This window comes from Neopsephotus bourkii, unplaced genomic scaffold (genome assembly GCF_033783945.1).
Source record: "Neopsephotus bourkii isolate Nb327-2 ecotype Australia unplaced genomic scaffold, CSIRO-AGI_Nbou_v1 NB_1535, whole genome shotgun sequence".
Classification (NCBI taxonomy): Eukaryota; Metazoa; Chordata; class Aves; order Psittaciformes; family Psittacidae; genus Neopsephotus; species Neopsephotus bourkii.
Genome location: NW_026902011.1, coordinates 171,727 through 185,773, shown reverse-complemented (window position 1 = coordinate 185,773; position 14,047 = coordinate 171,727). Strand labels below are relative to the sequence as shown.

Sequence of the window (14,047 nt, the reverse complement as noted above, 5' to 3'; positions counted from 1 at the left end):
AAATATTTTTGGAAGCTTTTACTGTCGTAAGATAAAACCACCGAACAATCAACCAACCAACCTATTTTAACGTATCTTTAAAGTATTTCCTACATGTAATTACTAAGTAACAGACATTGCACTTAGTAATCAAAAATATGGAGAATTTCTGTACTGTCAAAATTTAGGCTAGTAGTAGAGGAATCTTCAACCATTCATATACATTAATGTCCTCCAAAACATTCTACTTTTAAAAACATTCACATATTTTAGAATTACTGCTAGATGAAACCATATGCAACACAGAAGTAAACTCAGTGGAGTTGCAGTTTCTTTGACAAGTAACTTCATGTTACTTTAGAAGTAATGTGAAATACTTCTTAACCTACTTGTATCTGTGTGTATACACTCCAGCGAGTATGAGGATGACAACAATACTGCAAATACATAATCTTTTCCCCAGCATTTTTTTTTCAATAGCTGATTGTGTGGGAAGACAGAAAGTTCTGAGAATAGAAATAAAGCAGTTATGTTGTTTTATCTGATTTCTGAAGGCAACCATTTACCTTGTTGTCCAAATGCAGTAGCAGGCAGTTTTCCTGCTTATCAAAATTTATCTTCTTTGGGAGAACATTAGAATTTTCAACTCTAACAAGCAGTTTGTTGGCATCGTTTTCAGGCCAAAAGGGAATGCACTAAAAAAAAAAAAAACCCCAAACAAGTATTTTAAAGTAAGTGGGAAAATAAACTACATGTTAAACAAAATTCACTTTAGCCCAAAGTTCACCTACTAAAATTCTACCCAAAACTGTAGTGAGTTGGATCAGAAACACTATTGAAACCCCTAAGGTATTACTTACCTGAACACAGTAAATTGAAAGGAAGTAAAAATTAATTCAGACTACAGTGAAAATTCGAAAGAGTTAAGGAGATAAAAATGAAAATAGTAAGACTTCATATTCATGTGAAGAAGTAGATTTAAAATGGATAATGTATTTGCAATCCAGAGTATAAAGCTGAGCACAGCTACACCACCAAAATAGACAAACTTGTTACAAAACAACAAAAAGGCAAACAAAAAACGCTCCAAAAACCAAACCAAACACCACCAACAGCAATCAACAAAACCTCTTGTCAAATAAGTATAAATTATGAATCAAACTTATAGTGACAATCAATGACAAAAGGGGATACTAGCATAATATACCAAAAAAACAAAATACAATACCAAATACAAACAACAAATACCAAAACCCAAACCAAACCACAATAGCAATCAACAAAACCTCTTGCCAAATAAGTAGAAATTATGAATCAAACTTGTAGTGACAATTAATGACAAAAGGGGATATTAGCATAATATACCATATAACTCAAGTATGCAAGACATCAGCGTACCGGCTATTCTTTCAAATACTATATATATATATATATCCATACACACACATAGACACATGTGTATCTATATGTGGGTATAAAACATAGAAATACAGTATGAAGCATGGAAGGCTACATGCAGAGTTGTGGTCAATGGCTCAATGTCGAGCTGGAGACCAGTAACGAGTGGTGTCCCTCAGGGATCGGTGTTGGGACCGGTCTTGTTTAACATCTTCGTCGCTGACATGGACAGTGGGATTGAGTGCGCCCTCAGCAAGTTTGCCGATGACACCAAGCTGTGTGGTTCGGTTGATACACTGGAGGGAAGGAATGCCATCCAGAGGGACCTTGACACGCTTGTGAGGTGGGCTGATGCCAACCTCATGAAGTTTAACCATGACAAGTGCAAGGTCCTACACCTGGGTCAGAGCAATCCCAGGCACAGGTACAGGTTGGGCAGAGAAGAGATTCAGAGCAGCCCAAGGAGAAGGACTTGGGGGTGCTGGTCGATGAGAAAATGAACATGAGCTGGCTTCAGTGTGCGCTTGCAGCCCAGAAAGCAACCGTATCCTGGGCTGCATCAAAAGGAGTGTGACCAGCAGGTCGAAGGACGTGATCCTGCCCCTCTACTCTGCTCTTGCGAGACCTCACCTGGATGACTGTGTGCAGTTCTGGTGTCCTCAACATAAAAAGGACATGGAACTGTTGGAACAAGTCCAGAGGAGGCCACAAGGATGATCAGGGACTGGAGCACCTCCCGTATGAAGACAGGCTGAGAAAGTTGGGGCTGTTCAGCCTGGAGAAGAGAAGGCTGTGTGGAGACCTCATAGCAGCCTTCCAGTATCTGAAGGGGGCCTATAGGGATGCCGGAAAGGGACTCTTCATTAGGGACTGTAGTGACAGGACAAGGGGTAACGGACTCACACTTAAACAGGGGAAGCTTAGACCGGATATAAGGAGGAAATTCTTTCCTGTTAGGGTGGTGAGGCACTGGAATGGGCTGCCCAGGGAAGTTCTGAATGCTCCATCCCTGGTGGTGTTCAAGGCCAGGTTGGATGAAGCCTTCGGTGTCATGGTTTAGTATGAGGTGTCCCTGCCCATGGCAGGGAGGTTGGAACTTGATGATCTTAAGGTCCTTTCCAACCCTAACTATTCTATGACTCTATGATTCTAAGCATTAGGCAGCTAAATCAGAAAGTACATTCTGCTAGTCACATCTCACTGAAGTCACAGCCCTTCTTGGTTTAAAAATCCCTCAGACAATCTCTTTTTAAACAGTTTACACAAAGAGATAAAATGAGGAGGCAGGAAAGACAAAAGTTTTAATTGTAACTAATGAAAAGTTTCCTAATTGAGGGTCCTGCCAGAGCAGCAAGCTATGATTAACAATAATTCTCAATCAGCAAGAGCCAAATTCTGAGCAGGCAGACCAATTTTCAGCTGCAACATTCAACACTGTAGGAGCATCTTTCTCAGACACGGTTTAAGAAACAAGATGTTTATATTAAACTGCATCTGAATCCTAGAATTCAGTCTTCAGTGGTGAAAGACTAGTTCACCAACTTACCATACCACTAAGTTCCTTTTCCCATTGTTTCTCACACCACAGGAAGCAGGAAGACAAAGGAAAAAAATATAGTTAAACAGCAAGATTGAAGATTATCTACACCAACATGTATCCTACAGACAAAGGAAATTCAGAGTTGTGTTGTAAACTATAATAAAACACACCAAGTAAGTCTCAACATAGAAATTTAGAGAGCCCAAAGAAAATTTAAGGAGATTCAGTCAACAGTAAATGAAAGTTTATAATCAAAACCAAAATAAAAGTATTGGCTAAATAAAAAGTTACAGAATCAACTAGATAGAACTAACCCATAAATTTTTGCAATGATCTTTAGCCACAGAATGTGTCACAAAATGATGCTGTTTCCAAATGGTTTACTACATTATCTGCTAAGTGCTTCACTAGATATTGTATTTCTATAATAACCTCCATTCCATATTAGGAAGTTTATATTTAACAGTGGTCTCATGTAAAGTCTTCGGCAATGTTTTCTTTTTTTCTCTAAGTATGCATGCTGGTCAACTCACTTGCACTATACTTAATTCAAAGGACTACCCTTAGCAAGCCATTTCATACTAATCACCATCCAACGACTTCTGTTACAGCCTTCTGAAGAACAAATTTTTCTAAAAACAGTAATTAAAGATTCTGATAGACTGACTGCTTTGCAGACATGGAACATGTCCACAAGCAAATGAGATCTACATAATAATTCCTCACACCCCCCCCTCCCCCCCGTGAGAAGACAGTCTGCCTGTCACTAAGAAAGAAAAGTGGATAAAAGTTACAGCAGAAGGAAGGACTCTGCTTAAAATGACAAAAATAGAATGGAGGGGAAAAGGTAGCAAACTGAGATACGAGTTAACATTTCAACAAGGTTGGGTTTTCTTGAAGATTAACCAAATGTAAGAGAGTAATGAGAGAAACACGCAAAAAAAAAAAAATCACAGGCATTAAATAAATCAATCAATCAATCAATCTAGGCTAGCTGGATAGCCATTCCATATCTTAAGAACAAGATCAGATGGTAACTTGGTTTCTGGAAATCTGTCCTGTATGCTCCAAGATAGAGCAGTAGTGGCCAGACTCTACCTAATTTTAGAACAGGTAACAAATATACTGGATTGAGCAACTGGGTTACAAATGGACAACCTTGGCAGACTGAACTGTCAGAACACAGGTTTTCAAACTGTTTATCAAAACGGAAAACATCTACACCATGTGAAAAGTGAAGCGATTCTGGAAGTGAAGTCTGGAATCATTTAGGAGGGGATACAGATTCCTCTGTTGACTTCTGCTACTCCATTTGATAAATTAGCACATCTAATCTTTCAAAAGATTATCAGCACTCCTAAAATTTATAAAGTCCTCCTTTGATACTTGATAACTGAAAGGAGACCAAGATCAATTAATACAATTATGAAACACCTGAAAAGCAATGATGCTTGTGGGACAAATCAGAAAATTTTGCAAGGATATTAACAAAATAGCCAACACAGAAAAACCACAGATTATATACGTAGCAACGTATTTAAACTTTCAAAACTATTACCTCTAAATAGTTCTTTTCAGAAAATTTCAAAAGTGCTTGTAAAATAATTCAGTTTATTCTAATAACAGCTCTTTATCAAATACAAACCACAAAACCAAGAACTAATAAAATCGGACTATATTTTCTCAAAATAAGAAATCAGATATGAAGTGGCCCATGCCACTACATGTGAACCTTTGTCATTTCAGAGCTTTATCAATGAGCTATATGAGTCATTAGACATGTAAGGAACCCAAAAACCTATGTACAGTCAAATGAATGTTTGGTTCAGAGGAAATAGAATACATGTGTATGCTTATGGCTAACAGCCTACTTGTGAGTAAAAGCAAAGAATCTTATTTTAAAATAATTATAAACATTACAGGAAGCTGAACTGACTTAAGACTCTTCAAGATCTAAACATCATTGCGTAGGCTTAAAAATCACAACGAAAAATGACTACAGGAAGCAAGTGAAGTACCAATCATAAATTGAAATAATGATATTTAAATAGTGTATCTCTTCTATAATAATTACATACAAAACACACAAGAAACATGTTGAAAGCATCAAAAGCGTAACAGAAAGATCTGATTACAAATCTGATTTAAAATACTCCTTTAACTTTGGTATTTTAGTTTGCAAGCATTTTTGGTAATCATTCGGAGTACCTACAATACTACAGAAATGCAAGAAAACCTCCAACTGCACCATCCGATAGGCTAAACTTTTGTCTCTGATTTAGATAACACTCTCTTCAAAATACACTGGAAGGGAAGGAGGGAGATATCACTCTTCCCAGGAGGCAATATGGATCACTTTCAGCTTTCATAGACCTTCAAGAGCACCCCAAAACATGCATTGTTCTTCCTACATGTCCAAAAGGAAGACATGATGCCTCAAAACTCACCACACATACAAAACATAATTGCACTCCACTGCAAAGAGCTAGCCTGCATGCCCTGTCTTACACAGTTCAGATCTCTGGGGGATAAATGAAAGCCCAAAAGCCATTTCCACACCACTTGGCCTAGGGGCCAGTGATACATCTTTAGAAAGTATGCGTTACGCATTAAAAACCAACACAGACTAGTCCCAGAACAACAGTTTGGAGCATCTGAACTGATCCACAAGAGGAATTTTCTTGCTACATGGAAGTGGCATCATGTGTGGGATGTCAATCAAACCATTCTGTCAGGTACCACTGCAAAAACTGAACAGAACTTCATGTGCAGAGAGACAATATCCTGACAGTATAGGTCTTCCTCTCTTATTACTTACAGTGCAGATAACAGAGCTAATATTCCAATTACAATGTAAACCAGCTTTACAATACGTCCAAAAGCAACATTGAAAAACAGTAACAGGACACAGGTAATTTATTGAATAAATAAAATATACTCAGACACTCATTGAACACTGTATGGCTAATTTTCGATCAGTGAGTATTCAATCCAATTCATTTTTTTAATAGGTTCCTTTATAAGTTTACCTGTTGTAAAACAATAGGAATCCACTTTTCCTTTCCTTCTTCAGCTACTTCCAAAGTGTATTTGCTTCTATTTGAGATCATAAAAAATGGGGTGAAAGTTACAATTCTAGTAATATTAAAACTGCTGTTGTCTATGGTGATACCAACCTGTAAACAGGAAGACATTGTTAGAAGTATGCTGTCCTTTTCTTACCTCATTTATTTCTTCTGAGACTAATGAATTTGAAAGATGTATTTAACTCACATGATAATCTTTCTTATGACTTTTGCATTTCACAGAACCATGGCTTCCAACTGTGTCCAGTGAAAACTGATCAGACAGTTCACTGTCAGTTACCATAAGTTGCACCTAGGAAGAAGCACCCTGAAGTAATTTTCAATTTACAGACACTAACAACATTTAAAATCATACACAAAGTAAGCGTATATATAAACACAAATGTAAGTGAATCCTGGAAATACTGGTGTTTCTATTCAAGACACAAAAACTGCCAGTATAGTCTCACAAAGATACTCTATTGAGTAAATCCAAGATTTTCTCCCACCCTTAGTTACAAGCTATGTGGAATAAGAATTAAAACTGTAAGATACTGCAGAGGAAACAACCACATAAGTATCCTTTCCAAAACTTATTCACAGTGAAAATCTCAGTCATGTAATCTTTCTTGTATCATTCATCCATCCATTAAAAAAATCACATAGAGAACTCAAATGGTAAACTGCATCTTAACCTTAGCTTACTACCACCTTTGACCCAATCTAACAACCACCATTGCAAGGATCCATTTTCAAGTACCACAGCTTCACATTTCTTACACAACTTCTAAGTCTTATTTGGAATAAGGATCACTTCTTGAAGTAGTTTAAATGGAATAAAGTTAATTTTGTTACTCTCAAAGATGACAATTCCTTAACAATGCCTTTGACAATGCAGATTTCCCATCTCAAGTATATCTGACAACATGCTTACTTAAAATATGAATTTAGACAGATACAGTAGCTTACATGACCTTTAGAGATCACAGCACAGTGTAGATAACTTCCAAAGTGTAAGAATGCTTTCACACAACAACATATGGGAGTAAGGAGCTGTTAGGTTTTACAAAATATAGTACCTTGTTATTTTGGAAGAAGTTTTTGGGCTGGAAAGAGAAAAGGAGTGGCTTTTTGTAATCTGGAGGATGCTTGCGGTGAATACCATCAGCTTTGTACTGCAACATTCGACCAGTTTTATTCACCATCCAGTACGGACTGTGAATCTCTATAACCATCTGCCCAGTTGTGTAGGTCACGTGGACAGCGATATCCAGTTCAGTTTTATCCAACTCCGTGATGCAGTAAAATGTCGTAAAGCTGATTTCGGGTAGACTGCTTCTTATATGGTACTCACTTTTCCAATTTTGATCAAGATAGTTAAGTAACTGTAAATCTAGTTTTGTTTGATCCAAGACTGCATTATGTATCTGAGCTGAACATCCCTCTTGTAGAGTGTCATACTTGTTCCCATTTCCCTTAAAAAAAAAACCAACCAAAAAACACAAACAAAAACCAACAGCGTACATTTAAATGAGTCACACTCAAAATTCGTATCAACTTTTATTTTGTAGCTGGCTTTAAAAATTGAGACACAATATACTTAAGCAAATTTTTAAAATGCTTATTGCACTATTTAATTATGATACATACTATGTCCAAAAATCAGGACACACAATTAAGCAGCTACCCTGACACATTGAAAAAAACAAACAAAACAAACAAACAAAAAAAAACCCCACCAAAACAATCCAATGCATAGTCATCAGAATTTAACACACACACACACACACACACACACACACACACACACACAAACTGTCACCAAACTCAAATATATAGACATGCTTAAATACTGAGGTAATTTCCCCAATTTAGTATTTCTTTCCATAAATTTGTAAGAGAGAGACCTTGAGACAGAAAAGAGCCTATTACTACCACACATTTGGCAGAGACCACAGTCTCTAGCTCTAGTAATTGTGTATTTGCAGCAAATTTCTTCATTAAATTCTACTATTTGAGTCCATATACTAAATATTGACCATCTTGGAGGAAAGAAAAAAAAAAAATAGGTGGTTCACTGTCTTCCACCTATATCTCTATTATCCTATGTCTAGACCAGCAGGTAGTGGGACACAACCATAGCAGATCCACAGAATGACACATTTAATGCTGAGGAACCAATGTCCACACTGTACACGCTTTAAGTGCTTTACTTGAGACTGGCTTCACACCTGGAATGAATGACTATTAACAGTCAAAAGTCCATCTAATAATTTAATTTTGTCTTAAAAGAACAAAGTCTAGCACTAGGCTGCAATTCAAGCCAAAAACCTGGCAAAAAGGCATGCCTTTGAGAATTTGTTAAAAGCATACTACCACTAAAATTCAGTGACAGCATGTAAAAATGCTACTTTAGGCTGACCCACTTATGTCACTTGATGCAGTCATAATTCAAAGTAAAAACTATACTGTTTAATTAGGTTCAAACTGCACTTAAGCAACAGAAAGTGACTCGCAGGGCTAAACTTGTACAGTTTTACTTCACATATGTATTTAAAGTAATTCTTATTACTGATGATTAATACCACCACTTCTCACATTCTGGTTCTGTTTCGTTTCCGTAATACATACTTGCCCTTACAAGATCTGTAAACTTCCTTCACAACTACTCTACCAGAAGCCCTATATTTTAATATCTATTTACAAACACATTTCAACCACCTTGTGAGCTTTCATATCATAGGTTGGAAACATCACAACAAAATTAAATATTAAAGAATTACCTCTAGAGAATAAGTTATTTGATATGGAAGAAGATTGCGGAGAAGAACAGAAGGCCATAAATGAACAACATATGGAAAATCCCACTGATCTGTGCACAATGAAGTTGTCAACATGTCTTTTACAGGAACAATATTGATGATGAGTGAGTGGTTAGTTGACCTCACAGACTGACACTTCCTTTGTAATAAACTGTCAACATTTTTCATAATTTCATCAAATGTAATTCCTTCACACATATGATATTCTCCATCCACTCCATTTTCATTGGCTAGTGGTTGCAAACTCAGTATGGATCTGTAAATGAAAGTGTTTTTTAAATACTTAACATGACATTGACTTTTTCATTTATGAAAAAGTACTATGCAACTTTCATTCTATGATTATTTGGATTTCGGAAGATTTCTGACAGTAATTCATTTTGTTAATAAACTCTTCCTGAATGAAAAGTTTACTATGAGAAATGTTTACATATGCCTAGTTGAACTCGTCTATATAACCGTGCAATGAATTTAGAAGGTCACTAACCCTTATTAAATAAAATACAGGCAATCAGAGATACCTACTAACTTATACTGTCCACAATAAAGTGTAGGTTATTTAACAAAAAAGACAAACAGATGTAATCTTAAAAAAAAAAAAATGGAGGGAAAGTATTTGTGGGAAAATAGAAAGTCTCCATAGTCATAAAAAAACATCAAAGCAAACTTATGTGCCTAAAAGGTGGTGACAGTTCAGCTAAATTGTACACACAAACTCACTACAGTTTTAAGTGGGTATTAGCTTGAAGGTGCTAATAGTATAGACGTTCTGGAAGCCAAGTCTTTCTAAGGTTGACAAGTCCTTTTCCACAACTGTGATAGAGTTTGTGTATTAGTTTCAATCTTTTACTTCAGAATCATAAATAACAAAAGAAGTCGTTTTGTATTAAAAAAAAAAAAAAAAAAAGCTGTAATGCATCACTAGACATCACTCCTCTAAAAAAAGAGTCTGTACTGTGTGGATAACAATCACAAGCAGCACCTGGGCTTGGATTCTTAAAGTAACTTAGTTAATTTAGTCCAGTAAAATGGATTTTAAAAGACTTCCAATTCAGGAATTATATAGTATTCTATTTAACTCAAACGAGATGCTTCGAGAAGATCATAACCAACAATGACAATACAATTATAGTATTAGGTAGCAAATGGAAACTTTTTTTTGTATAATTGTATGGATACAATAATCAACAATCTATAAACATAGCCCATGATAAAAGAACAATGCAACAAAGTACCTGTAAGAGGACAATGGTATGTTGAATTCATTTTCTGGTGAAGCAGTCCCTATACATCTTCCTTCCTCAAAAATATTTAATGGGATTGAAAAATGATTCCTTATCTAAGTGAAATAAAAATCCAGCAACATGCATTAGGAAAAACTGGAAATATTACGTGGTTTGAACCTAATCCTAAGAGGACAGAATAAGTAGTCTTTTATCTTTCTTCTTACTCATTTACCATTCCAAATCAGGTATTTCAAAAGAATTGTCTCCAGTACCAGCAAATCTCCTTAATAATTTGGTTGTGCAGTTTAATGCTATATTTTAATTATAAAATAAATATATTTTAATTATAAAATGAATATATTAGCTGTAAAATTATTTTTAAGGAGAAGCATAAAGCCCTTTAAAACTAAATACAAGTAGATCTGAACTATATCATAAATTTTCAAAGAAATTTCTCCTAAAAATTGTATTAGATACAAGGCTGTGGGGGGTCAAAAATCCACAAGGTAAGTAAAATATGTACTTTAAAGTTAAACCATCAGCAATCATAATTCAGGGGGTATATAGTGCTCTTGTTCTTTGCAAATATTAGGGTTTTTACTTTATGGTTATTTTAATGGTATTATTAGCTCTGGGGAAAAAATATAGGTAAGTATAAAACAGTAAACCTGATTATTAACTGAGTCATAAACCACTCCAGGCAAAAGCTGCAAGTGATACATAACAGGGACACTACCACTATAAAGCACTAATATCTGGATCCTCCCTCTACTTGTAAACTACATATAAACCGTATGTCTGACACTACTGAATCAAAAACAGATACACACACAAAGGGCTCACTCTTCAGCTGACTTGTTCCTGATTTGAAATTCATTTCTCAATCATAGAGAATGAAGAAAAAAAAATCTGACAGAGTAAGAACCTTGCAGAATCAATGTAAGGTTAAGAGAATTTTGATCACTTCATACAAAGCAACCATGTCAACAAGACTGCAATCACAGCTAGCATCGTAAGACATAACTGATGAATTACCCTGATCTAAAATCAGGTCCATTTTCACTCCCACCCTAGCCCCTGCCTTTGTCACTTTGGAAAAGCTTTTTTTATTCTTGAAAATCTCTTCTGAACTACCTTATAATACACAAGAGCTATGTTATAGGAATTGTTTAGGTAAGCTTTTGAAGCACTTTTTAATGTTTATTTAATGACTACAGGATCATTTTTATTTATTAAGAATTAGAATAATAATGAAATTATGATTATGGAAACATAATAACCTGAATAGGAGAACGTATAGTTATCATCTTGCTTCCTTCAACAGTATCAATTTGACAGACAATGGCCCTTTCAACACCCGATTCGTCATGTCTCACTTTGTAAATACATCGACCCACTTTTGTCAATGGAATCTTTTCCACAGTGGAATGATTATGTGGACCTAGAATTTATAACACGAGAAATAAAAGACTCAAAAGAAGCATAACATACATCTGAAAGACAGAAATGCACATTCAGTAGAATTTTCTGTATCAGTCAATCTATTAAAAAAAAAAGTAAAGGAAATGAAAACGTACAGTCACCACTTTTAATATGCCAATTTTGCAGTGATCCTAAGAAACAGCAAAGACTTTTTTTCACCAGAGGAAAAAGAAGAGTCAAGTGGACTTTGTCACTACAAATAAAATCAGTGCCTAAAAGGAAACGTTTACAAGATGTAACGGCTTTTTAACCAGATACAGTTAAGACACTTTGTGCAAACAATTCAACTAATACATAATACAGTCAAGACCACTTGTGAAAATCAGTTTTGAAAAACCTGTCATTTATTGCAATAAATCAACTTAAAATATTTAACACATTTACATTAAAAGTAGATGCTACTTTTTTTTTTTGTTATTTTAGCTTTAACTGTGTTTTACTTGAATTAAAAAAAAAAAATCTTTTCTTCTAAAGATCCCCTTTAAGAGTAACCTTACGAACACTCATATATACATACAAGGCCTCAATTCTACAAAAACTAAAAACTGTGGTGGGTTAATTTTGCATTAACTTTTGAATGCAAACATACTTGACCGCAGTAAACTCATGAAGTAAAGATCGGTTTACCCAAATAATTTATCATAGTAGAAAAATTATGCTATGAAAATTAACACGATAGATGTTAACTTTCAGCTGCGAAGACTAAAGCAGGATTTCAAATACTGTCATTCACAGACACTCTTTCCATGTTACGTAGTTCCCAAATACTTACTGACATGTGATTCGTATTATGCACTATTTACAATAACAGAAGGTGTATGAACTTTGGAACTTACAGATCTGAATGTAAAATCTCTTGCTGCAAAGAGTTGTCATTGCTGTGAACTGGTCACTCTCATTTTTAGTTCTGACAAATTCCATGTTTAAATTCTCTTCATCTCTTAGAATAAACGTTTTTGCTCCAAATTCAACATTAAGGACACTAAAGGAATCACTAGGTGAGACAGTGATGGGAAGTCCTAAAGAATTTATTATTACAAATGGTGCTCGATCTTTTTTGAAGATATCTGAAGTTCGACTAGCTGCTTCAGCAAATGCCTAGAAAACAAAGTACAGATACAAAACACAAATATATTGAATAAGATTTCATGAAGATGATCTGCACAAACATTCATTTAACATTTCTGACACTGCATAGTTAAGCAATCTTTCGTACCGTGCCCAGGTTACTCAACATTTGTAGTCCACATTTGGATAATGTAATGTTCAGCTGGTCTTTTGAAGAAATATTTATTACTGTTTTATATTCTGGAATTTTGAAGTGTTCTTCTTCTGCATCCGATTCAACCAATGCTTTTTTAGGCTTCTTCTTCATCTGAAAGGAGATTTTTAAAGCATTCTTATCTGACCACTTCTGTAGAAGCAAGTTTCACCTCAAAATGCCTTCTGTCTCCCATTCCCACTTCTATGACCTGTCATGGTTTTCCTTTTTCTGTTCATGTTTTTATTTTCAAATATAGAAGAGAATAAAGAAGGCAAGAAGCAGAAGTATTTCAGAAGTCAAGAACAGTAGCTAAATTTATGATTATTCAAGAATTAACAATATACACCTATATATAGCCACTAACATACCCAGTAAACACTGTGTGAAAACAGTCATTGTAACATCTAATAACACTGTAAAAACTATTATATGTAACCGATTTCCTTTTCTTAGAAGAGTAACACCAAATTTAGTCTTTTCCAAACCAAACACATTTTCCTGACCTTCACCATTTCTGGAAATTATGTATTTCCAAATGTTGTATTTCAAATCTGGGCAAGAAGATAGAATGTTTGACTCACTGTCTTCTACCTTTCTTTTGCATTAGATCTCACACCTTCTTGAAAAATTCTTCAGAATATTTTTAATCGGAATTTCCTGATTGCAATATCTCAGTCAATAATCTTTACCCTTCTGAGGCCACTACTTCAGAAAGTTGTTTGATAATGTCAGTCCTAAGAAAAACACAAATTCTCTATTCTGAGCAACGTCTTGGGCTAAAAATACTTGAGAAGTTTTGAAAAAGAAAAAGGGTGGGTGGGAGAAGAAGGATCACTCTTTCTTACATAAATGCTTATCTACTTTGAGACCAGAATCTAGAGTATTTCCCTATAAAGGATGAAACTTAATTGGTAAGAGCACTATTCCCACAGAACACTTTGTGATAGTCAGTAATGGGTACCAATTTTTCCAATGAATTTCCACTACAGGTACTACTGTGGAATGAGATCTTTCCGAAGTTACTGAGGGCATCGTCAGCATACAACCTAGCTTCAGAGAAAATGATTTCAAGCCATTATGATTATCTAGTGCAACTGGAATCAAATTCTCTCACCACCTGAAAGACAGTATTATTTCACACATCTGTGAGTCCGGATCTTCACTTGTGCAAAAGCAGTTTTCATTCACTAATTGGACAAAAAGTCTTGGTAACCAACAAGAAGAAACAAAATAGTTAGATTAACCTCAGCTATGAAAGATGCAGAGCATTT

The 14,047-nt window shown here is 35.2% G+C and overlaps 1 protein-coding gene across 7 annotated transcripts in view; it reads right to left on the bottom strand.

Moving 5' to 3' along the window:
• Positions 1 to 14,047, bottom strand: part of VPS13A (vacuolar protein sorting 13 homolog A) — a 103,407-nt gene that overhangs the window by 33,796 nt on the left and 55,564 nt on the right. For 4 of the 7 annotated variants that reach the window (XM_061370296.1, XM_061370297.1, XM_061370301.1 and 1 more), the window contains exons 43-52: positions 12,729 to 12,887; positions 12,349 to 12,610; positions 11,311 to 11,471; positions 10,040 to 10,143; positions 8,766 to 9,060; positions 7,062 to 7,457; positions 6,191 to 6,295; positions 5,948 to 6,093; positions 2,924 to 2,963; positions 546 to 674 (exon numbers count right to left, since the gene is read on the bottom strand). In XM_061370296.1, the coding sequence (XP_061226280.1) occupies positions 546 to 674; positions 2,924 to 2,963; positions 5,948 to 6,093; positions 6,191 to 6,295; positions 7,062 to 7,457; positions 8,766 to 9,060; positions 10,040 to 10,143; positions 11,311 to 11,471; positions 12,349 to 12,610; positions 12,729 to 12,887 (1,797 nt within the window). Of the gene's footprint in view, positions 1 to 545; positions 675 to 2,923; positions 2,964 to 5,946; positions 6,094 to 6,190; positions 6,296 to 7,061; positions 7,458 to 8,765; positions 9,061 to 10,039; positions 10,144 to 11,310; positions 11,472 to 12,348; positions 12,611 to 12,728; positions 12,888 to 14,047 lie in introns of all 7 variants that reach the window. The other 3 variants (XM_061370298.1, XM_061370299.1, XM_061370302.1) reach the window with 1 other exon arrangement.